At 36.8% G+C, this 25,791-nt stretch overlaps 2 protein-coding genes across 2 annotated transcripts in view; one reads left to right on the top strand and one right to left on the bottom strand.

Annotated features, from left to right (window-relative positions):
• LOC129359575 (collagen alpha-1(XIX) chain-like) overlaps window positions 1-6,575 on the top strand; it is a 122,522-nt gene extending 115,947 nt beyond the window's left edge. The window contains exon 51 of the mRNA XM_055029287.1: window positions 2,091-6,575. Within this exon, the coding sequence (XP_054885262.1) occupies window positions 2,091-2,191 (101 nt within the window). The 3' untranslated portion in view covers window positions 2,192-6,575. The remainder of the gene's footprint in view (window positions 1-2,090) is intronic.
• A 1,396-nt stretch (window positions 6,576-7,971) lies between these two features.
• col9a1b (collagen, type IX, alpha 1b) lies at window positions 7,972-25,564 on the bottom strand. The gene is made up of 32 exons (XM_055029289.1): window positions 25,387-25,564; window positions 24,882-24,944; window positions 24,740-24,775; window positions 24,591-24,653; window positions 23,667-23,720; window positions 23,279-23,314; window positions 23,157-23,180; window positions 23,009-23,062; window positions 21,794-21,847; window positions 20,943-20,975; window positions 20,794-20,850; window positions 20,659-20,712; window positions 18,071-18,124; window positions 17,898-17,951; window positions 17,732-17,785; window positions 17,600-17,653; window positions 17,461-17,514; window positions 17,314-17,367; window positions 17,124-17,177; window positions 16,406-16,450; window positions 16,268-16,321; window positions 16,137-16,190; window positions 14,893-14,946; window positions 13,932-14,003; window positions 13,772-13,807; window positions 13,636-13,680; window positions 13,511-13,543; window positions 13,283-13,429; window positions 11,808-11,862; window positions 10,739-10,927; window positions 10,555-10,632; window positions 7,972-9,494 (listed from the first exon to the last, which is right to left on the bottom strand). Exons 1-32 carry the CDS (start codon window positions 25,459-25,461, stop codon window positions 9,298-9,300), a joined length of 2,040 nt encoding a protein of 679 aa, XP_054885264.1. The 5' UTR covers window positions 25,462-25,564; the 3' UTR covers window positions 7,972-9,297.
• Window positions 25,565-25,791: the final 227 nt, after the last annotated feature.

The following is a 25,791-nucleotide window of genomic DNA, read 5'->3' as shown; positions in this document are numbered from 1 at the left end:
AACATTTGTTTGGAGTTGCTAATTTGTAGTTTTAACCCTGCTGCCCAAGTGCAGAGATTTAACACACACCTCTTTTCTCCTACAGTCTGTGTTAACAGTTACCAAATCACTTTGTTTGTGTGAGCGGTTAAGCTGTGGACGGCTGTGGCAGTGATGGAAGGGGCAAGCTGTGTTATCACACTGAAGTAAAGGCCAAGCAGGTCTCTTTGTTCAAAGTGAGCAGGCCTTTGTTGAGCTGTCACTGCTCTGAGTGATGTAATGGAGAGTCCTTTGGGAGGCCTGAAGCAAAGGAGGTCTCTTTTTTTAGGCTTATCGAGATCTGTTTAAAAGACAGTGTTAACGCTGGCCACAGTATCTGATGACCAGAATATAAACAGTGCGAAAAAGACCGTAAATGAAAAGTCACAGGCACTGTGACACAGATGTTGTGAACATTTCCAAAGTCACTTCGGAACATAATGATCCATGACTTCATTTCCAAACAAACCAGTGAAACTTTTCCTTCTTTGTAAATAAAAGGATTATGACAAATTACAGGTATTAAAAGCAAACAGTCCAACTAGGCATGTCAAAAAAAACATTGAGTAAATAGTATTGTTTTCAGAATATTACCATTTTTACACAAGTATGCATGACATATAATTGGTCTAATCCAATTGCTTGTGTTAAATCAGAAAAGCGAAAGGTATTTGTACTGAGGGTAAGACAATATAACAAACTGATCACTATAAGAGATTTAATCAGGATTTCTTTCCCTCTAAATCAATTTGAGTCATTTAAAAAGTCACAGTTTGATACTGTATTATGATTAATGAAAGCAATGGTTTGTTTATGGGTGAAAATTCAGAAAATTTTAAGTGCGGTGAAATACCACACTGCATTTATTTAGTTTTGTTGCGTCATAGTTTTATTTGTTGTCCGTCCGAATGTCCTCCTAGCCTTCCTTCCTTTGCTCCTTTCCATATTTGTTTATTTTCCATTGGTCCTTCCTTCAGTCCTTTCTTTCTCATTTGTTATCTTGTTTATTCTGTCCATGTTGTCCTCAGGTTGTTTCTTTCTTCAGAACTTCTTTGTTGATTCCTCTTCCTTCATTTCATCATTCTGTCCTTCATTTGTTCTTTTGTTTGCTTGCTGTTTCCTCTCTTATGTCCTTTTTTTCTTCCATCCTCCATTCCTTCCTTCTTTATGGTCCTGTCTTTACATTGTTTCTTCCTTACAGACTTCATTCCTTTCAGCTCCTTTTTCTTCTCCTCTTTCTTTCTGTCTATGGTTTTTCAGAGATTTTAAGATCATCAAAAATAATTATTGTCCTTTTTGTGATTATTAGTCAGTCTGATATCACTGCATTAATATCAGACTGATATTAAATTAAATTAAATTAAATTATGTCCCTACAATTTCAATTGGATTTCAAAGCATCTTGTTCTGCTGAGGTAAAACCATGATTCTGATATTTTATGACTTTGAGATTTACAAGCGCTCCATCTTGATCAAAGACCTAACTTCATGTTGTTCATATCTCACTTTATCATTTAAACAGCTTGGAAATAATCAAACTTTAGAAAGGGCTTCTGATGTGTGGACCTTCCTATCATTTACCCTAATTTCCCTGAGTAAAAGTGTGGCTAGCACACAAAAACTGGCTCTGATCCAGGAAACCTCAGACTCCGAAGTTTGACATTTCACGAACATGAGGCAGTGTGATAACATCAGGCTTGTCTGAGGAGTTTTGAGGCTAAGTCAGTTCTTCTGCTTCTTCTTTCCTTCTTAAGAATCTCCTGATCTGCTTTTGTGGGGGTGATTTGAGGCCATGTCTTTCAAGTGCCAGTAAAATGTCAGAGTCTTTATGGCTTTGTGCCCTCTCCTGCCCTCCTAAATCCTTAGAAATGCTCTGCTTGCAGTTTACACGCAGAGCATTTCTAAGCAGAACATGGTACTTCTGATTACTCGCTGCATATAATTAGATAATTACGGTTTGTATGAAGGAAATCATGATTTTGCCACACTTCAGATTAGCTGTCAATGGAAAGCTCTTCCTAGCACTGATAAGGTGTAGCCTATTTCAGTAATTAACAACATTCTCTCTCAAGGGCCACCTGGGATCCCTTCACAAGGCCCCCCTGGCTCTCCTGGGCCTCGCGGACCTCCAGGGACTTGTGACCCGAATGACTGCATTCTTCCTACCTTGTAAGCAGAGAGCAGGAGTGTCAAATGGTATGGTGTGCTCCGAGGACGTTTGTCATCCATGATCTCCAAGCTGCAGCCACAGAGCAAAAAAAAAAGAATGACCTCACTGTGTCTGACAGCTTCTACAGTTCTGCTGTATCAAATGGACTCAAAACTGACCTCTTTTGTTCACTTCACAATAACATTTGGGTGCTGTGGGTGTTTTTCTTTTTCTAGGTGTGCTGTTGTGTTTTGTTTTGAATGCAGCTGAAAACCTTTTGCAGTGCTGTACTTTGAAGTACTTTTCTTGTCTTTCCAATTCTTACTGTGATGCAATGCATTCCTTATCAAAAGAAGTTGTCTTTCAAGACCTAGAGATAACTGTTTCATCAGGTTCAGCCCAGGCTGAATAACCTTAATAATTATTTGTTTGCCTCTTTAACGGGCTTGTCGATGCACTCTTCAATTCTTACTCGGTTAAACTGGCTGTAGGTAAGTCTAATTTTTAGCTGTTTATGTGTGAGAGAGAGAGAAAGATCAACTGAGTGAATGTACGTATTTTTCAGCAAATGTAAGTAAAATGACTTCCTCTGTAACTAAAGCAGCCAGTTTGTCTGATATGGAAATTATTTATTTTAAGTGTGCTCCTTAAGAATGTATTTAAAAGATCATACTAGTCAGCTATACATGTAGCATGGAAAACATGTCATTTTGTTAGTAATTAAATTATAAAGACATGAGGTAATACAAGTTTTAGTTGCTGATAAGTTTCAATGTTTCTGTTTCTTTGAATTGATGAGGTGTTTGTGTTTTTTCTTAAGAATCTATGGTTAAACTATAGCTGAAGACCGCTTCCCATTTTCTGTAAGTCATTACTTAGCACTTATTAAGTTGCCAAAGCATTTTTTTTAAACGCACATACACATTTTGAATACAAGCAAAGAATTAAGGACAGATTTATGTTATTACATTAAACTATTTTTGGGACTTGTTTTTGAATTTGGTTTTCTTAGAGATATTTCTCATTACCTGATGAAGTAAGGTGTAATATTTTTATGAATAAATTATAAATCCTGAGAGTGGTTGAGGCTAGTAGCAAAAAATTTTATTTTTCAAGTGGTTTCCAAAATGTAAATGCAAGATGTGAACTGAAAATGTTTTGAATGAATGAGAGAAAAGGTTTCAAAACACTCAAATAAAACGTAAGCTGGAACAACTTACGTTTGGACTAAAAAAAGAGTCTTTAGTCAGAATGTCAACATTCTTGCCACCTGCTGGCCCAGCATAAGCATCACAATGTTTTTCATTGGAATCCAAAAGACAACAGGAAAAACACCAGTTTGAAAAATATCCAGAGCAGTTTCCTTGACAACTCGGCTGAATATGTTTCCATTCATTGCTTTCAATGCTAGATTAGCAAATAATACATGTTTCCACTTCCACAAGAAAAAAATCTGTGGTGATTTTTATAGCCAAAACTCCTTCATGTTTCTACACAAACGTTAATAAAGTGACATCAGACTTTCCAGCATTTTCCAACCCTTTCACAGACATTTTACAATGAAATCAGTCATTTTCATTCATGGCAAGCACAACAGCAGCCCTGGGGCAGTCTGACAGAAAGCAAGGATGGCATTTTGTACTATCAGCCCTTCTGACAAGACAGGTGAAGTGTCTTGCCCAAGGACACAAAGACAGAGGCAGGTGAAGTGGGAATCAAACCAATGGCCTACCGACTGCAGAGCAAACTCCCAACACTGTCACCCCAAACAACATAACAATGCAAAGGTTGGCCACTGATTTTGACTCTGCCACTTTGTTTTCCAAAGAACTGAGAGACCTTAAAAGGAACCTATTCTCACCAATGCTGTTGCACAAATCACAGCGCGACACGCTATCCAAATCCTCAATCCGCTCCTGGCAGACTGTTGAGTCACGGCTGATCAAGTGAATGAAAGCTTGCAGGTAATCATTATAACTTTGAAATACGAAAACTGAATTTGTTGAAATAAGAGGGCGACAAATTTAACATTAGGTTCCCAGAAGTTATTCAGTTCTGATTTGCAGAAATCTCATCTTATTAGCAGTTAGCCTTCAACCACTCGAAGGTATTCCATTCACTTTTTTATAAACACTGAGATGGCCTTTTTCAAATCAGCCCCTACGATCCCTTTAAAGGCAGATTCTTCCGCAAAAAAGAATGTACTTTGAAATAATGTCTGTTTTCAATTAATGTAGCTCCTCATTTACTCTGTACTTTGTTTTCAACTGTAAGTATCTTTCATATGCTTTATTTTAACTTTTTCTTCTAAGTCTAACTCTTCTAGTCTTGAAAAGGGACCTGACAATATAACTTTAAAAGCCGGCTGTCTCTGTAACGACACTTCAAGGTTATCACTTGTCAATCATACATTGCTGCAACTGCACAAAAATGTGTTGCATCTGAGATTATTATTCACATATGCCGTTTACACAGTGTCACGAATGATGATTCCTCTGGTTTGAGGGTGAATAATTTAACTTTATGACTACAAAGGAAATCGGACTACCACACCACAGCTAACGGACGGTTATTTTCGGTTTGGAGGAGACGTTTTACTCGTGAATGTACTTGAACTGTCTCAGCTGCTTCTACATCCAGGTTTTCCAGTTACTAACAAGCACTGTGTGTCACCATAAATTGTCTGGCTTTTGATTGCTTTAAGGCTTTTGTTTTGCTGTATTTATTTATTTTTGTTTTTTTTCTGAATTAGTTTAATGCTAATTTTTTTGTTTGTTTGTTTTGTTTTTTTATGGTTTGAGATGATAGTATCCAAACAGACCACTCTAATTTCTAGAAACTCCTTTGATCATCTGCAAACACTTTCTTCCTCTCATCCCTTGATTTGAATTTATATCCCATTAGCAAAGATTGAAGTTGCTAACTTGCTTATTTTACTTAAATTCTGTTAGTCAACACATATTAAACAGCAAAGTGGTAACGACATTGTTGAATGTATATGATTAATATTAAGCTGTCATTTTCAGTTATTTTTAATGAGGGGTTTGACTGAAAAGCTTTATTTTTTTATTTTTTATTTTTTAGTTTGGCTTCAATTAAATGTTAAAAAGGTTAGTGCTCTTTTGTGTGTTTTTATTTCATATGAGATCCTTTTAATTCCTTTTTTCTGTCTTTGCTTTTACTTGTCTCAAGTCATTGACGTTATGTTTTTCTCTTCCAGTCACACATAACTCAAATGCTGCAGAACAATTATTTTTTTATGATGTCAGCTTGGTTTTATCAGTGGAAGGGAGTCTAATTTTAGAAATAAAGTGTCAAGCTGATTTTATTTGTGAGTAAAAGGAGACCCCTGCTGGACGTGTTTGGATTTCCATCCACCTTTTAATCTACAAGGGAAACCCATCTTTGGGTTTTGGGGCACTTGAATTCCCCTTCCTTCTACCTAATCTTGTCCTTTCATCTTTGTAATTTTCATATTTAGTTTATGGGCTCCCACCAGAGACAATTATGCTGATCTTGATGAGATTCAAATGAGACAGCACCAGCAGATTAATGTCATCTAAACTTTTTTCTGCAGTGTACTGCTGAGAGCAACTCCCACTGCCTATTGAATTTAGCATGAATTGTCATTAATATGCTCCACTTTGCTACTTCCATTTATCCAAACAGTGTGATAAGAAGGGAGGACGTTAATGTCACAGCTCACTTCGCTACAAATTCATGCTATTATCCATCACACCAAGTTAAGCTCAATTTATTCTAAGTGGAAATTGTCTGATGGAGGCAAAATCAAAGGAGCAGCTTCCTTTGAGAATGTATCTAAACAAAAGCTTGCTAAATAATGTAAAATTTGCTCAAGATAATGAACCTCAGATGTCCACGTATTTCATCATTGCTTGTGTTTAGCTGTAATGTAAGGTGATCCTGTTGCCACGTGTAATCTAATCTTGTGAGCAAGCTTGTAATGAGGGAAAATATGGATCAGCCTCGCAGCGAGGACCCTCAAGATTAAAAGCGCCTACCTGCTGCTCTCGCTGAAACGCCCCTTTCCTCTCGCATAAGTTTGTGTCATGCTGTGTGACTTTAACTTTTTTTTTCTTTTTTTTTAAGTTTTTGTTCAGTTAAATAACTACCTCATTCTTGGTTTATCGCATGTCTATGTGATCAGGAAAAAAAATTAGCTGAAATATTCCCTGGGAAAAATGGGAAAACTCTCATGTGTTTATGCAAGAAAAAACTGTTGGATTTATGTCAATGTCAGTGTGAGTTCACTGATTAACAAAAGAAAGTAACTGTGGTTACCAGGTATCAGAGGTTGTATTTTACTCTTTGCAGAATCTTTCATTTACAGTGCATCTATTAATGCCATCTGCCTTTCTGTGTGCAATAAATGTTCTCAAGTGCTTTATATTTTGCCCTGGGTTTTATTTTAGTTGTTCCTTCAGAAAGTCTATCTTATTTACACCTTTATGTGGCCTAAAATGTGTTTGAGGCTCTTAAGTATATATTATCTGTGGTTTCCTTGTGGCATAAACAGAACAAAAACAAAGCCTGAATGCTTTAAAATGTGTCTATTTTTTACCGTTGTTTGATATATTAATTGAATAATATTTTGGGGGAACTTAGTAGAGACTTGGTTGTTGTTGTATTAGAATCATTTAGTCTTTTTTTTGCAGTATTTGAATTAAAATAGACATCTAGATAGACAAACTCATTTTAACACTGTTCATTTTCACATCTGTGATCCAAAACTTCTACATGCTGCATAAGATTAAGTTTAATATCTGAAATTTGTGAGAAACATTCATGACTCATTATCTTGTGTTTCAAATCAGATAAATAATTTTTAAACACATTTTCATCACAAAGACTCACAAGTCATATCCATGAAAAACAGGTAAACATTATCATAACTCAATATTGATATACCATCTGTAAAGGCACCTTCAACAGTTATACCACACTAATTATAGAATAGGTTGTTTTCTTTATTTAAAAAATATAGTGTTGCTGCTTAATGGCAACACAGAACAACAATAATTTTTTTGCAAAAATAATTTAGGAGTGAACAAGTGAAGAAAAAAGACTGGTGAGAAAACCTTTTGCCCCAAGTTAATGAAACAATTGGAAACTTGGATTAAAAAGGAAGAATCAACTTAACCCTGAATGAAGCGGACATAACACAGTCTATGCTGTTCCAAAGTAAATGTTTGTGGAAATAAATCTTGCGTGTTTTTTTTTATTATTTTGATGTGTCATCCAATATTACAACACATTTGTAGATGTTCTGAGACAATGTTTAAAGTGGAACAGAATTTCTATCTGATATTCAAATGCTGTCAGATGTTTTTCGAGAGATTTTGTTACGAATGGCCATTCACCATTGCAGTGTATTACAGGAAGACTTTGAACAAAGTGCTTCTAAATCAAACATATGGTGCCAGTTTGTTAAGTCTCAAAGATAGTGTGCTCAGACAGTTTTTTTTCTGGGTTATGTCTCCCAGTTGTTATAGCATTTTAAGTAATAGATTTATTAATTCAAACTGCAGTTTCACATTTGCCATTACTTCTTTTGCCATTAGTGGCTGTTGTTTCATTGTAGCAATTCCCGAGTTTGTTGTTCTAAATGCAACATAATCAATCTCACTGGTTGTTTTTAGCTACAGCTACATTCTGGGCTGCCTTGTATATTTATGCTTTCTACAAATTTCTCATTCATGTAAAGAAATAATATTATTACAGGCTGGAACACAACCAAAAAGAATAAAACTTATGATGTATGCTCTTTAAGATGGGTTCTCTATTCCACATGTTTTAATCTGTCCATTCTATGAAGTGAACTGAAAGCCATAAAGCCACAAAACAATAAAACTGTAATATCCCTGAAGGATGGGAAAACATCTAGCTATATAACCTACAGCTGTAGGTCAAGGTTATTATCAACACATACGCGCACACAGTCTTAGACAAATGAAATAAATGACATCATAAGAGACATACTCATTCAGTGTTAAAGTACATTTTGAAGCATCAATCAACCTTACTTGCATGATTTTGAACTGTTGCAGGAAATCAAAACACAATACACATAAACCTGAGCCATTATTCATGAACTCACCATGCCAGTCCCAAAACAGGACACAGAGGCGTGTGTAGCGTTACAAGGTGTAAGGTCTGTGTTATGCTATAATTAAGGAGATGATGAGAAATAAAGCCCACTTTAAGAGAAACGATTCACAGATTCATGTTTGTGAATTGGCAAACAGATTCATGTTTGCCTTTCAAAGACAGGTTTGCTGATGACAATTTTTGTATTATCTCAGAACTATTTTATTTAAATTGTATCTGTATTCTTCATTTTAAATGCATTTTGAGATGCTTCTGAAAACATAAAGATTATCATTGTACCAAATAAATATATATTAAAAAAAAAAACTTCATGTGATATTGATTTGTTAGACTATTGCACATTTTTCTCACTGGCAAAATCTATTCTTATTCATGAACAGATGCATCCTGTTATTCTGTACAGTGAAGCAAAGTCTCACATCAGGAGTTTTTTTTTGTAGGAAATATAATTAACCACATTTAACAATGTTTTTACAAATTTACAAAATGTACTAACGTCAGTGTGACTTTAAGAGATTTTCAGCCTCTTTCTGTTTTATTTTCTCATAAAGCAGTCGGACAGGAAGTAAGACTTTTGGACTTTAACAGATTTGCCCTTGATCGTCCTTTGACAAAGACAACATCATAAGAGAAAATAATGCAAAATCACAATAGACTGATTGGCATTGGGGGGATTCTATGAGCTGTTCTGTGAGAAAGTGGAAAAGAAAACTCAAAATGGGGCGCATAAAGAGAGGATGGGATAAAAGGAAAATGGGATAAACAATATGGTGCTTTTCTCATCCATACAAGCACAATGAAATAAGCCCTTTTTTTTCACAACTCAAAGATGATGACTCCTTTTGATGGAGATGTTATTGGCAGGAAACATGCTCACACAAAGAGGTTATTGTATCAAAGACACCACCACAGCAACGACGGCCCCTGGGAGGACAGCGTGACAAATGCTGTGTGCTCGGGGAGATAATCCAGCAGTCTTTGTGTCTCTGCCAGAGTGGCTCTTAGTTCCCTGCAGGTCCCTTCACATCCAGAGACTGCTGGACAGCTCCTGCCTGGAGGTTGCAGGCTGACGGGTCACAATAGCCATTCGGGCCAGCTGGACCAGGAGGACCAGGCACGCCAGGCTGTCCTGGAACGCCAGGAGGTCCCCTCTGCCCATCCTGACCATCTTGACCATACCCAGGTTTCCCTGGCTCTCCTGTGATTACAAAATGGGTGAATTATACTTGCAGGTTCAACTTTAAAGAGACTATTAATTTGTACCTGGTCCAAATGTTTTTATGCCATCAATTAATTTGTTTTTTTTAATGATGTTTAGGATTCTGTGCTGCTATGCAAAAGTATAGCAGCATAGAATCCTAAACATTTGGCATAGCTCTACAAAATTACATTCGTTGTACTGAGTTTTAATGTGATAGAATATCACAAAGTAGTACGAATTTGTGAAGGAAAACTATATCAGCACTAACAATGGATTCAGACGATATTTGTCATCTTTTAAAATATCAGTATTGATCCAATAGATAAAGCTCGTTGCCATTTGGTTCTGGAGGGTGATGTTATGCATAAAGAAGTGAAATATATATCACATATATTTTGGTACATTTTGGCTATAGGCCATGATATCAGCTTTAAAATCGGAGATTAATATCAGCCAAAATTTTCACATTAATTCATCCCTAATTTCCAAATGTTTTCACTATCATTGTATAAAAATGTAAACAGGATGGTAACCCAACCCACCAAGAGAGCATTGAGCAGAGAGGCAGCCAAGAGGCTCCTGGTAACTCTGGAGGACCTGTTGAGGCCCACACTCAAAACTCTGGACGACTAATATGCAAGTCATTAAAAGTCTGATCTAAAGTGCAAAACCAAATTTTTTCACCTATATGGAAGATTTTATGTGGAGGACAGCAATACTTTCTAGTCCTCTGAAACATTAAATAGTGTCAGTATCATTCCTCAGAAGGGAAAGAGAGACTGGTCAGCTTTGCTGGGAAGATGGACACAACCAAATATAGGGCAGTCCTGAATCCTGGTGAGGTAGCAGGTCTGTCCACCCTCTGGCAGGACAACTGCCCTAATAGATGCCAGAGTTACAATGGCATGATTTGGATCAAAGCATATTCATATGCTAAAACCGGCCCAGTCAAAGTCCAGATCTAAATCTAATTAAGAATCTGGGGAAAGACATCAGATCAACATTCAAAGATCCAACCTGAGAGACCTGAACTGCAACGTCATAAATATATACTCACCTGGAACCCCAGGAGGTCCTGATTGGCCTTTAGGTCCTCGTACAGTGGGCCCTCTGGAACCTCTGTCTCCCATGTCACCTGCAACAGATTAGTGAAAGCAGTTGTACAAGTTGTTCCACTGTCTCCTGTCTCATCTGACCAAGTTTGACCCTTTAAAAGAGAACACAGCCAAAACATTTAGTACCTTTGGGACCTTTGTTTCCCATTGACCCTGGTGGTCCTTTGAGTCCTGGAAGGCCCCTTGCTCCAGCTTGCCCTGGAAAACCGTTGTCTCCTGGGGGACCTGGAGGCCCAGGAGGGCCAGGTTTTCCAGGTAAACCTGCAACGCCAGACTCTGGCCTCCTTAGACTAGCAGCTAACTGTGCAAGCTGCTCTATTGAGGAACAAAAGAAAGAAGACGATTATCAGCATGAAAGCTCATTCACAGCTCATACCTATGAAGGAATCTCTAAACACATAACATATTGTAATAAATAATGCAGGAAGCTCACATGGCTCATTTCTGACAGCTCAAAGGAATCATGTTGCAGAGATTATGTAATGTCTTCTGCATGTCTTGAACACTGAATTTAAGTGAGGTGAAACCTTGGTCATAATATCCCTTGGGTGCCTTCTGTTGTTTAGCTTTTTTTTTCTTTCTTTTTTTTTAAAAGCTTCACTAAGCTGAGCCAAACAGAAATAATGCTTTTCATTTACAGCTATACAAAACAGAAACTTTAAGCCCACAGTGCCAACAAACTAAAATTAATCTCCTGTAGCTTTTATCTTTTTATCTAGATTTCAGTTTTCTTGTGTCTGAAGAATTTTCATGCCACAGAAGCAGCTAGACTGCTCCTTTTCTTAAGATTTCCTGTCCAGGCTGACTTTGCTCGGAGCGGGGAAGAGTAGGTCTCCTGGAGGTGAGATTAATTTTTCAACATGGCGGGTATAAAAAAGTCATGAGAGCAGGAGATGAGTTGTGAAGATATAAGAACAGAAGAGTGAAGAGAGCAGATGTTGTGACTTCAGTGAAACATTTCGAAGGGCTCAGAGAAGGATGCTTTCATCCATCACATGAACAAAGACTGAAGCTTATTTTATGTTTTTGTTATAGGACCCTCTGGTTTTTTAACCACAGACCATCCAGCGACAGCCCTGATCAATGAAACAACACTTTAAGGTGGTAATGAGAAACATTACAGCCATGAAATGGGACACAAGGGAACAATAAATGGGGTCAAAAGCTTTGCTTTTCTTTTCTTTTCTTTTCTTACCTTGCATAACTCGCATGCAGACTTGCTTGATGTGCTGATCGCTTGGCTCCTTGCCCTATAAAGAAAAAATATTTTAATAGCTTTCATCTCAGTGCCTGACACATAAACTCCATGATGCCATTTGCTCATTTGCTTTAGCCGAAAGACAAAATGGGTGAAGAAAATGAATTATATTTCTCATTAATAAAATAAAAGGAATTCTTTTTGTCCCTGCATTTGAGGTAGAACTGTTGAAAACAAAACATTTAATGTGATTTTACACTTTTTAGCTGATTCTGGTAAGAAGGCATGCAGGTTTTTTGTTTGGTTTGTAAAGCCAAACAAGAGTCGATTCACTTTAAGCAAAGTTTGACATAATCCCTGTTGTTTCAAACTACCTGATTGTACGTGTTCAGAATTTGCCCCAGTTCTTTTCCAGATGTGAAAAGGACTTCTATCCTGACGTTTTATTTCTAGTTTTATATTCTGGTGAAGGATGAAAGTGGACCGATAGGAGCGATAATTCCCAAACACTGTTCATCATGTCACAGGTACTTTACAGAAGGTGCCAGAGTTCCAATTTTTTTGTGAATCATTGAGGAGATTGGAACTATTCTTCAAATATTGTTCTATAAGTTCAACTCTTCGCTCTTTTCTGGTTTTAATGTATGTTTGACCTGCTGGTTCCAACTTAATTTGATTTGTATCAAACTCAGAAAAGTGTTGATTGATGTTTTTATAGACTGAAATTGGTGGAGCTTCTTAGATGTGATGCATTTAATGAACAGGGAGCAGCAGTAGCTTAAAACTAGTTTAATGGAGCTTCATTGGAGGCAAACAGTGTCGTGTTTCCTCTGAAGTTATATAAACGTCTTTGGGTATCTGTAAATCTCATTTCACTTTAGGCTCGTTTGTTGAGGCCTGTAAAATTAATTAAGGAGATCAAGTTTAAATTTTTCTTTTTAATTAATGCTCATTAAGATTTTCTGTGAAAAGTAAAAGTAGCTTTAGGTTACAAGTGGTGATACAGATTGTGATTTTCTTAATTCTTCTCTTGTGAGCAAATGTAATAAAAAATCATCTGTTCACTAAATCACCCTTATCTGGATATCAACCTCTGACATCTTAATATTATGTTTAGTAACCCCTGGTTTAAAAGTAAAAAACATAATTAAATCCAAAAATTGTTTCTACAGAGGAAAATTCCTTATTTCATCCTCCACATTTACTGGCACCCTTCTTAAAGATGCATAAACATCTTAAAAATGATAGTTGAAATTTTCATTTGATCATATTTAAGATAAAAACTATTTTATTAGATAAATAGGATAACCATAAAGTTTAATTCAGAATCAGAAAAGCAATGAGGAAGAATGAAACTCAGACATCGTCCAGGCTTCAACACTGTGGTCTTTGACACTTTTCTGAGGGGGCTGACACATAATCATGTTTTAGGTTATTTTCTAGATTACTTGTGTTTTCTGTTTCTGACCTACCGCAGGCCCTTGAGACCCCCGGATCCCACGTGGACCTCTGTTTCCCTGCATGCCTCGTGGTCCAGGTGTGCCAGGTGGGCCCTCAATGCCAGGCTGGCCTCGACTTCCTTCAGGACCCCTTTTGCCAGGTTCACCAGGAATACCAGCCTGTGAGTAAATTATTTAATCACCATACAAATATTACAAAAGTGCTAAGCTTTATTGGCATTTATAGAAACAGGGACCCACCTGTCCTTTTGGTCCAGATTCCCCAGCATCTCCCTAAGACATCATTGAAATTTAATAATGTGCTCTGGTGCAACTAAAGAAATAAATAAATTCTGATTGTTGTTAGCAGTCAGGTAAGCACTTACAAGTTCCCCTCTCTCTCCAGGATTTCCCTCATCACCTTGAGCCCCCTATCAAAACAAAGCCTGTGTATTAATTTATGTAAAACAGACCACTTTTATTTTTCAAACACCTTATTGCTGGCATTGATGTGTTTTGTACTTGTTCTCCTTTGGGTCCTGCTTCTCCACGCTCACCCTGTAATTAACACACAGACCAACCAAAATGCAAAAGTGAAAATTCAAAACATAAGGCTTTGTTTATGTTTGTATATGTTGTGATTCATCAACTGGTGTTATGCAAATATTTCTTCATGTCATACCCTTTCTCCCTTCACCCCAGGCAGGCCTGGAGGCCCTGGAAGACCAGGAAGACCAGGATCACCTTTCGGTCCCTTTAATTAAAAAAATAAAACAAACAAAGAAATAAAACATAAACATCTAATGAACAGAAAGACATCAGCAGGATTTGAAATATTGCAATAAATGGCTGGATTATTATGACGAACCATCATTCATGCTGAAACTGCTTCAACAACCCAACATAAGGGTGAAGTTTGTTTTTGTGTCAGTTACAGGAGCCCAGGGTGAACATTATTTTAAACTATGGAATCAGGATTTTCTCAGGTATGTTTCTGTGTCGCTCAGCCTTTGATCTCCCAGCAACAGAGGAATGCAGAGGAGACAGAGAGCTCTTTCAGCCTGCTGCTTAGTCTCCCCTTACTGTGAAAATAGACCTCAAGTGAGATCCAGTCTTAGAGTATTCTCCTAGAAATTCCAGAGAAACAATGACAGACTCCCAACATTTTCCTCTTGTAAACTTCCTTCATTTAAGGCAGGGGTGTCAAACTCCAGTTCTCAAGGGCCACTGTCCTGCAGTTTTTCGATGTGCCACAGGTACAAAACACTGGAATGAAATGGCTTAATTACCTCCCCCTTGTTCTCCAGAGCCTTGCTAATGACCTAATTATTCTATTCAGGTGTGGTGCAGCAGAGGCACATCTAAAAGTTGCAGGACACCGGCCCTTGAGGACAGGAGTTTGACATCCCTGATTTAAGGTACCAGGAATGTGTGAGATAAATGCTCTCACAGTGTTAAGAGTCTTTCTATGTTTTTTATTTAGCATCAGTTATTGTATAGTCCTTTTTATTGAAGAATGTTGCAAGAATGTTGAAAAGTCAAGACGAAGCCACATATATACACATTAAGCTGATGTAGAATTTATTACATTTTATCAATCTAGATATGCATTCATGTTCTTCTATTTGTATTTTATGACTTACCCTTGCACCTGGCTTGCCAGCTGGACCTACAGGACCTTGCTCTCCAGGATTGCCCTAAGAGTAAAATGAAAACACAATGAAGAGGTCAAGGGAACTTAAGTTCAATGCATGAGAAAAAATCATATGTATTAGCTCCACTCCATTCTGTTTTACTATAGCCAGGTCAAAATGAAATCCACTAATATGTCCAAAGATTTGGCTGTATTTTTGTCCCATTTAAACTTTTCAGATAATCAAACATTAAAACATTTTAGACCTTGATCACCAGAGCAGATAACCAAGATGATGTATATTTCCAATAACGATTACTCTTACTTTACTGTGAAGGATCTTTGGCCCGTTACTGTTTGTTGATTTGTTTCTATTCAGCTGCATTAGATGGCTTTGAACATGAACATGTTTAAGATCAGGCCACAGATTTTCAGTTAGATTTTTAGTCGATACTTTGAGTTGATGGATTTTCTGAAGAAGATTGTTCTTCACCCTAATTAAATTCAAGCTTAATAGATGACCTTTTTTACACACTTTCTTTACTACTGTTGAATCACAAACATTAATGAGCACTGAACTTGAACACTGATCTTAAATTATTTATGCCATGTTTTAAATGTCACACAAGTGTATGTATGGTTCTTACTGTAATTGTAAGGCACTTTTATACTGTAGTCCTATGAGCGAGCTATGTTCAATATGGACATAGCTCACCTAATTTCGTCTTTACGTGTTTTTTTTTTTTTTTTTTGTGATGTCCTGCATGGGGTTTTGAACTAAGTTTTGATAGGCTAGCTTTGGCTTGGTGACCATTGATAAACATCACTGTCTGTCTTATCTGTTACTGAATTTATTTTATTTGGATTTTATCCAAGAGATTTGTTGACTGTCCCAGTCTGAACCAAATTAATTTGTGATTCAAGGGGGGTTTAGTTTGGATAACTTTTTTTGCTCTTAATAAAACAAATCTTCATTGGAAAACTGCTTTTTCTATTAATTTGGGTTATAAAAAGCACCCTGGTGAAAACATGTGTTTTAAACTAAACACATTGTTATGTATGTTTAGTTTAAAACATGTATTTTGAGAACATTGTTATGATCTCAAACTAAACTAAACATGTTATGATCTGAAACATGCAAGTGTGATCAATAAAACAATAAGTAGGCAAAAGGTTTTCAGTCCAAAGAAGCTCTTCTGATTTCATCAAGTCCTTGACAAAATGCTTAAAGCTGAATCAGGAAGAAACACTCACAGGCTCCCCGATGGGTCCGATGGGTCCCACTTCTCCCTGTTCTCCCCTTTCACCCTGTGGTGTAACAGTAAAATTATGCAAAAAAGACTCTAACCATGCTGAAGTTTCAGAATCTTTCTGTTCACACTTACTTGTTTTCCAGCAGATCCCAATGTCCCTGGAAACCCAGGCTTCCCAGAATCTCCCTGATTGGAAATAAAGAAATCAGCATTCATCTTTTTGATGACAAAAAAAAGTGATCATTGATATTAATTGATAGAGCAATTAACCTTCGGCCCACTCAAGCCTTTTAGTCCAGGTGTTCCAGGCAAACCCTGAAAAAAAGCATGTTGTGAAATTTTCCAAAATTTAATTTTAGCCTAATAAGAGAGATGAATAGTATATCACATAACAGATGACATTAAATGAAAAATAACCTATGTTTGGTGTCTCTTTTGGCCTTCAAAATGTTTTGTAAAATATTTGCAGTAGATTATATTAAATGGCATTGTAGTAAATGGGGTTCCAAACAAATTCACACCATTAGTTGTGAATTTGTTCTGAATACACACTTAGACCTTCTTACTACTTTCTCATGTTTGACAGTCAATATAAAAATCCAAGTAAAAAAAAAAATTACTTAAACTTCTGAAAAGAATTACATTTCACTGCTTTTGCAAAGAGATGCTAATTAAAATCATTAATCAGGTTGTTTCTGTCAGCTGTGTTATGAACTGATAGCCATTATTTCCTTGTATCAGACAAATCAAAAGGCACTGACTATTTTTCTGTATCATCTCAGAGACTCTGAAACCTCTGCTATTCAAAAATGTAAGAAGCAAAAGCATTTATTAGGGAGATTTAAGTCACTCCAAGGCAGGAAGCAAACTGAGTCCTGCTGTGCAGAAACCATGATCTTCGATGCTTTAAAGTGCACCAAAAAAGTTCACTCAGTTTCAGTCCAATTACAGTCAGCCAGAACAGTTTGAGGTCAAGGGTCATACTCACAGGAAGCCCCTGAAGTCCAATATCTCCAGGAACTCCTGGCTTGCCGATGTTTCCCTGCAGAGAAACATGGAGGGGAAAAAGTCTTAACTGCCTCCGCTTCTGAATGTTAAACAAAGTTCTAAGCAATGCCTTAATATGAATGACTGAGACATGAAAAACGATCAGTGAAACAGAGCAAATCACTCTCCACCTTTGCACCCGGCAACCCAGGAATGCCATCACGGCCGTCAACACCAGGTAATCCCTGAGTGTAAAGAGAATACATTAAAATATGTGACACTTCGGACAAAATATCTGAGACTAGTGAAGGATTATTCAGCAATTATCATAGACTTACAGCTTCTCCTTTTGGACCTGGAAGCCCTGTGATTCCCCGTGGCCCTAAAACACCCTAAAAGACAAACAACACCTAGGTTTCCAGAACTGTCTTATACCCCTGATTTATTTGTCTGTGATGTTGAGGTTTATCCACTAACCATTTCACCTTTAATCCCAGGTTCCCCCATTACTCCTCTTTGACCCCTGTCTCCCTGAAATAAGAGGTCAAAACATATAATACACAGCTGACACAAACACGTACATAGACATGTTCTGACTCATGAGCTTACAGTCGCCCCCGCAACTCCCTGTGGACCTGGATCTCCATCAGGACCTCGAGCTCCCTGCGGTAAAACAACAATTTATTTTTTTCATAAATGAAGGTAATTATGTAATTAGAAGTAATTAGGGAAGTTGATGAGCACAACTACCCTAATTGCAATTCAAAAAACTTACTATCTCTCCCTTGGGGCCCATCATTCCTGTGGCTCCACGGATTCCCTGTGGTCCCTAAAATAACAGTTGCATGAAACAGAAGGAAGAGGATGAGGATGACGCAGTTATAAGATTGAACTCTGATTCTAAAAGTAAATACAACCTAATATCATGTAATAGAGACATTATCTCACCGTTGGACCCTGGGAACCAACGTCTCCTGGACCTCCCTGGTCTCCTTCCTCACCCTGAGCAAACAAACGAAGGGGAAAAAAAACAACAGACAAAAAACAGAATGACCTTAATGAGACGAAACAATGACCAGCAGCCCTAACTAAGAGTGAGTCCTCCAGTCTGATTAGGACTGACGTTCCATCAGACTCTTTTCCAGCGAAATGACCTTATTTGCTGTGTGTCAATTATACAGAGAGGCTGCCACTCTAAATAAAAGTTTCATGCACATTTCTTAATGGATTGCATGAGTGAAAAAGCATTTAAATACAAATTGTAAGACAAATTGTTCCAAAGGAAAATAATCATTACAAATAATTCCAATCCTGCATCAGAATAGGGAGCACATTTGGAGAGATTGTGCTTCATGCCTGGAGTTTTTCTCATGTTCTTTTGTTAAAAACATTTTTTGCTTTTATATGCAAATGTTGGGATAAGAAGGATGTTTAAAAAAATGGAAAAAAAAAACAGCAGGAGGAGGAGTGAATTTTAACTGGTAGAATTTTAACTGGTAGAAATCAAACTATCATTGAAAGGTTAGAGACTGTTGTCCTAAGTTCCTACATATTGACCCTTGTGTTTATTGGGAATGATGTGTCCTATCTGTTTCTACAGTGTGAGGTAGAATAAAAGGGAAATGGCTCTGAAACCCTTAAATAACGACTGTACACAGCAACACTTAGAAATGATTGGAATCAGCTTTTAATTGTTTTAAAAAAAATATTTTTTTAAATTAACATATACTTAAAATGTTGTTAACAATACTGCTACAAACATCTTTTTTTTTTACACACAAAAAATTACAATGAGGCAGACAACTTGAGTAAATTAAAAATCAATGTCTCAAATAATGGTTCCAAAAAAAGAAAAAGGAAATATGTAAAACAGAAATTGCACCCCTTGTATTATCATGAATTTACTGTAATATCCATATTTGAATTTAATAATGATAATAATCATAATAATAATAATAATTTAGCTTAATAAGCAAAATTCAATGCAGCTTATTCATCTTTCCCAGGTGTCATTATAGCCGGACCTAAAAAGACGGAATCACTTCAGCAGAATCTGTCTGGTAACATAAAGTTGGTTAATGGAGCTATAAAACAACTCTTGACACTTGAAACAAGTTATAGAATAGATGAGAAACAAAGTCACTCACATTTATTAGTGTGCAAAGCATAAGGAAGCAGTTTCTAAACATTTGGGACACTAGCAATGCACAGTGAGACCCATTTAACACAAATAGAGAAATTATGAAACAATGGTGACCGTTTCCAGGAGAGCGCAAATGGCCAATCAAGAAGACTCAAAAACAACCCAGAACAACAGTTAAAACTGTTATTATTTTGAGTTGTATTTTAGTGAAACATGGGCAATTTTCTGTTCTGTTCTTTTCTGTTCTATTCTTGAAATCAGTTACGGTACTTATCTTATCTATCTATGTAAACCTTTCGGTACCCCACCAAAACTCAAAGTTTTGGAGTGGCCTAGTGGATAGTTTGCTATTATGAAACCTTAAACACAGAGTTTAATTGAGGTAAGAGTGGCCAGCAGCAGTGCTTTAGACCTTTGTCTGGTTTCATCTATATCCTCCAGCAAGACTTGCTGGTGTTCTCTGGATCATTGTCCTTCTCACTACTTTCTCATGTTTGACAGTCAATATGAAAATCTTCTTTCTGACTTTTTGCATGACCCTTCGATGCATAATTGGAGATGCACCACTTCTCGCTGTGGTTCACTGGAGTTCCAAAACCTTATGAATGGCTTGTAAGGACTTCCGAACAATTGAATATCATGACATGTTGCTTTTCTACAATATTTTAGTTAACTTTATGTTGTCAGACAGGTTCTGTTTAATTGATTTCATAATTAGTTTTTCAGATTTTTTTTTTCTTTTACTGGACAGACAAAATCATTGCATAAACACTGCATTTCACATTTACTCCGGTCATTAACTTGGCATATTAAAATTTACTTAATGATCTGAAACGTTTATTTGTGACAAAAACAGGGCAATCAGTTTTTCACAACACAGTAAATACATCTCAAAATGATTCGCCATTTGAATAATATCCCTACACACTTAAACAGCTGGTGTGTTTTCTTGGTTGCTGTACATATTCAGCATATCTTTGTATATGTGACAAGCAAGTATGAAAATTGCATCTGAGAGGGAGAGTCGAATGACAGTAAATTATATTCCAGCATGAGGGAGATAACAGAAGATGGAACCAGACTCATTTCCATTTATATGGTGCACAGGAATGTTAACAGGTGAGCACTGCCTTGCTTGCACATCATTTCAAATAAGTTTTCCGAATTGCAAAAACTCAGAGGAATTACACAAATTTTAAACAAAGGAGCATCTGTAAAAGGTTTCTAAAAAGTTGTAAACAGGTCTTTAATGCAGGTTTTGTTTTGTGTTTTTACGTAGAGCAACACTAACTGACACTTTTTTCAAGAATTTGCATTTTCTGATGTAATTTTGATTAATTTGTAAATAGTGATAAATTTGAACCTTTTCTCTGAAGTAAACATAACTTTTTACCTTGTGTCCTTGTTTCCCAGGTTCTCCTGCTTCACCTTTCACACCTTTGTGACCCTGGAAACATCCCAGAAAGATCAATTAAACTGGTAATAATTTTTGATGGATTGATTTTAGAAGTGAAGCAAACAACCTCACCTTCATACCAGGTAGACCAGGATGCCCTGGAGTACCAGGTGGACAAGAGTTTGGACACTAAATACCAAAATAAGTCAATCAGTCGCTACGCCTGGCACCAGGTGCAAAGAAATCACCTCTACATGTTTTTGTATGAATCAATTCTCTACCAGGTCGGAAGAACCAAGCATCCCAGCTGCACCCTGAAAGTGGGAAAAAAAATAAAGTTATTACATTGACACTATTAACATAATCAGTGCATTATAAACAACCAGATGTGGGATAACACCAGTGGGATAACACCAGCTGGAACATAAAAGAGTTTCAACATATGTATTCATGAAACACTGATATCTTATGATGATGGAAACAGATCATAAATGTTGTCAAATAAAGACAAGAGACAACAGGGACCTTGCTTGTTATTTGTGACTTTTTACTGAACACATTCAGCTTTTTTGCCGCAGTAGAGATAAAATCTGCCATAATGAAAAACTAATTGATGCATCTTCCGTCTTCCCTTAAAAAAAACTATGCAATTACTCTATATAAACTCAAACATCCTACGAAAGTTTATATATTTCAGTAATTCAATTTGAAAGGTGAAACACATATATTACATATTATTATTATTATTACACTCTGACTACTGTAATTTAGTTTTTATGACCAGTTTTGATGATTATGGCTTAGAGCTAGTAAAAACTCCATATTCAGTTTTCTCAGCAAAATACATTTAAACACCAAAGCATTTGCCTAGAAATTAGTATGTTCATAGTGAACATGCTATGAGCTTAATACTTGAGTTATACTCAGATTACTCCTTATTGGTCTTATGTATAATTTCAATATTTTGTGAAATTGAGTTTTTGATTAAATGTAATCATGATCTTGTAATAATAACTTGAAATACGTTACTGTGTATTGAATCAAAATAGGAAGCAAGTTTCATTTTTTTAAAACCGCATTACTGAATTTAGTGTATGGAACGTATTCAAATTAATCATGTTTTCTCACTTACTCTGGGTCCTGATGGTCCACGGGGTCCTTGCGGCCCTCTCACGCCCATTGCTCCCTATGCAAAAACATAAATGCATTAAAACAAACTATAGATTAGATTAATAATCATTCTGAAGATTCCACAGCTGAAGAAATCCTAAAAAGCATTATTGCTCACAATGTGGTTTTCGGTTTGAACTATTTCGCACTATTTTGTTCATACTTCATAATAGCTAAGCATTTTAAATCTATCTGAACCTCCTTAAAGTGTTTCTATGACAATTGAGTGTTCTGATTTATATCATTTCACCATTCAGAAAATTGTTTAATTGTACTTATAGGTTTTGTGTGTAATCCACAGACTCTGTCAATTAAAAGACATTGAGAAAAACAGAGGTTTTCAGTTCCACAGCACTGAATCTACTAGCCAGTGCTAGTACAATAACTTATTCTAGCAAATATATTAATGAAAATTACATCCAAAAGTTGAAGCTGTAATAAAAAATTGAGGTTATTTCAAAGTACCGTACAAAACTATTTTCAGCTTTCACCTCAATTTTATGGGGTAAATAAATGACTGAATGTGTAATTAATCTGACAGGAAAAAATATGACAGTATTTTTTAATGCTATTTTCACTGCATTTTAAAACAGATGCAATGGTGAAGAATATCTTTTTGCAATCTAGTTTGTGTTGCATAGCGTACAAAATGTGCTGTCAGCTATAGTCTGTTAGCATAAATATTTTAAGTACTCCACAGAACGAATTACATCCTTGTGTGGTTTCGCCTTGTTTTACATGACTCCTCAAATTCTGTTTTAATGCAAGATATTTAACTTTATCTGAAATCAATATGAAAAGTACTCCAGTTTAACTTACATTTGAGGTGAAACGTGTTGCAATAATTTTGCTCATTATATGCATAAGGCTTCAGATGCTGCAGTGCAATGTCCAGGAAGTAGATCTAAGTCGGGTTATTTGGATCTTTATTTGACATTTCTGTGCAGATATTTAGTCTAGATACACCGGAATTCTTATGCAGAGGTGAGAGGTGTTTTTAAATAGTAATAAATTATCAAACCATACCAATTACAACAACAAAGAATAATCATCGGCATTCCACTTATTAAATTATATTTTGCTTCTAAATAACATAGATTTCATGTTTATTGGGGGTCTGGATGCCATTGTTGGATTTAAAACCCCAAAAAGAAACAAATTCTTGTTTTTTACTTACAGGAGGTCCAACTTTTCCCAATTCACCCAGAAGTCCTCCAGGCCCAGGTGGTCCCTGTTTAAAGGTACATTTCATGTATTAGCTTTATAATATTGTTATTTTTGTTCATTGCAAGTGTTTGTTTTGATATTGATAAGGGGTTACTTACCGGAGATCCATCAGACCCAACACCCTGGAGGAAATTGTCAGTATGAAAACAAGGTTTGTATAAGACACTTAAACTGGAATATGTCAAGATATAATGACTCTTGGACTGCCATGTTTACTCACAGCAGCTCCACGAGGTCCGGACTTTCCAGGTTCACCCTGAAGAAAAGAGATAAACACATTTTATTCAGAAATACCATAGGAAGTGAGACAAACAGAAATACTGAGCGAGTAAAATTAAGCTGTGCGAGCTTGCAGACAGTCAGAATTAACATTCCACCGGCACAATCATATGACTGGGGCTGGGCATACTTGACCCAGCAATATTAAGCCTAATGAGGAGCAATGTTGGAGCTTCATGCCCCACAGGGATTACTTAGGCTTGCAGGATTATGTCTCATTTGTCAAGAGGAATTGGTTTATGCGCTGCGACTCTTGCTGCCAAGCCAAAACAGCGCTTGGCACAGTTTCACTGACAGCCTCCGAAGTGCTAAAGTAAAGGCTCACTCACTTTCTGTCCTGGGGGACCATCAGGCCCAGGGTCTCCGACAGGGCCAGTTAAACCCTGTAATAGAAACACATTCAGATAAAGTTACACATTTTGAAGCAAATTAGTATCAGTGTTTTCAATGCATATAGGTAGAAATCTATATGCCACATAAGCATGTCTTTTTCAAATTTCATCAAAATCTTAATGTATGTGTGAGATGACAAAACACAGCCAAACATTTACATACAACAGAAGATTTTCCTTTGATCATACACTGCATTTGTTTTCAATTTTAAATAGCGTATATAGAAAATTATCTACCCTAAGTCAGACATCTAAACTCTCAGACTGTTCAGTTGGGAGCAGCATTCCGTTCTGGGTCTCTTTAAACAAACGAACTGAAAGAAGTCATTCCACACCAGTTTGAGGATTCTCAACCAGAGACACTAACTGTGTCCCAATAGAGCAGCTATTGTTTTCAGAATCCTGATAGGTATTCTGAACACAGGCTCTTGATAGAAATGTTCATTTTCCTTTAAATTGTGGGTTTAATAAAGCATGTAAAATATAACCATTATATTAAGGTAAATTATAATACAGTCATTTTTATAATTCCTTCAAAAGCTAAAATGTGTGATTTATTGGCTCTTGCAATCATAACCTTGCCCTCTAACTTAATTATACCGAGGCCTGATTCTGCTCTGACTTTGTTAATCCTGTTATATAAATTCCTTACATTTTTTGCACCTATTTTCCCTTAATAACCCCCTGTACACATACAATGCTTCCTAGGTCTCTACAAAACTAGTGTGAAACATGAGCTCTTTGGTGCAGTTCTGTGCAGTTCCACCCACAGAACCAGCTCAAAGATTGCAAGCTGACCTCGTCATGACCATTAACATGGCGAGCAGCTACTATATGAAACATGAAACAAAGACTACTCACATCATTCCCAGGAATTCCGGGTAATCCTGAAGAACCGGGTTTACCTGCATCCCCATCAGGCCCCTATGAGATTAAAAATCCCACAAATGATTCACCAGTAATTGTAAGAAACAGCAAGAGACTGGAAATTGATTAAATTTCATAGTTACAGGAAAACCGTCCTGGCCATCTAACCCCCGTTCACCCTGAAAGAAATTGCATGCAATTTTATTGGTCAACAAAAGCTAATCGCAAACATTGTTAGCATTTGAATCTAAAGATGGATATTTTTACAAAGCTAAAACAACTCACAGCTATGCCATCAACTCCTGGGACTCCTGGGGGTCCAGGTGGGCCAGGTGGACCTTGATTCCTCTGTGTGAAATGGTTATTTTAGAAAAATAGGAAGGTTATATGATGATTATTGTTTGAAGTTTCTACTAAATTTGTCCTTTCTTAGACCAACATGCAACCGTACAGTTCATGTAAAAGAAAGAACAGGTGCACCACTTCATTGCATGATGCGAGTTGAAATCAGCACACCTGCCTAGACTGGAAAAGTTGGCTTCTTTTAGAGATTGAGCTATGTTTCTATTAGAATACTAGACTTTACAAGAAAATAAAGTTTCTGAAGGAAATACAAAGTAAATTGTCAGTAGATTGTCAAATACTTCAGTTTCATAAAATAATCTGAATCACAAAAGTTTTCAAAACATATATTTTGCATGCAAATAGAGAATACTCATTTGCTTCTCTGTAGAATCAATCTAAAGATTAAGACAGAATCATATGGACAGAAGCATGTTAAAGGTCTTACTTGAGAGAAGCAAAGGAGAACAAGCTGCAGGATCACCACCAGAAAAGACTCTTTAATGCCTGCAAACCCAGCCATGATCTTCCCAGGAGCAGAAAAGGGTGAACGTTGGAGTCCTTTCCTCAAGATTTGTTGGCTAGAAGGAGCCCCCGTCAAAACAAGGCAGCTAAGTCCACTGCAGCTTTCCTGCTAGAAGGTGCAAGGTCCCAGGGTTGTCAGGGGCTCATGCATATTCATATAGAGACTGGAAAGAGAAAGGAGATTGGAGGAGGCCTTCACAGGAAAGGGGCCACCCTGCAGTAAGCACCAATGAGCACCGTCAGCGGGCAATTTAACCTCTGCTACAACCAGACTGAGAGCAGTTTGTTCATTCATTTAATTTCATGTCCAATTGATTTTTACTGTTAA

The sequence above is a fragment of the Poeciliopsis prolifica genome, unplaced genomic scaffold (assembly GCF_027474105.1).
Source record: "Poeciliopsis prolifica strain line A6 unplaced genomic scaffold, Auburn_PproV2 SCAFFOLD005, whole genome shotgun sequence".
NCBI lineage: Eukaryota > Metazoa > Chordata > Actinopteri > Cyprinodontiformes > Poeciliidae > Poeciliopsis > Poeciliopsis prolifica.
This window is presented reverse-complemented; position numbering and strand designations above follow the sequence as displayed.

Bases quoted from the DNA above. Each gene is read 5' to 3' on its own strand.
- col9a1b (XM_055029289.1), bottom strand. From the start codon at position 25,461: ATGGCTGGGTTTGCAGGCATTAAAGAGTCTTTTCTGGTGGTGATCCTG. The intron at 23,315-23,666 runs GTGAGTGAGCCT...TCTTTTCTTCAG, and splicing joins ATGGTCCCCCAGGACAGAAA to GGTGAACCTGGAAAGTCCGG. The intron at 17,368-17,460 runs GTAAGTCTATGA...CTTTACACTCAG, and splicing joins CAGGTCCAAAAGGAGAAGCT to GGATTACCTGGTGTTGACGG.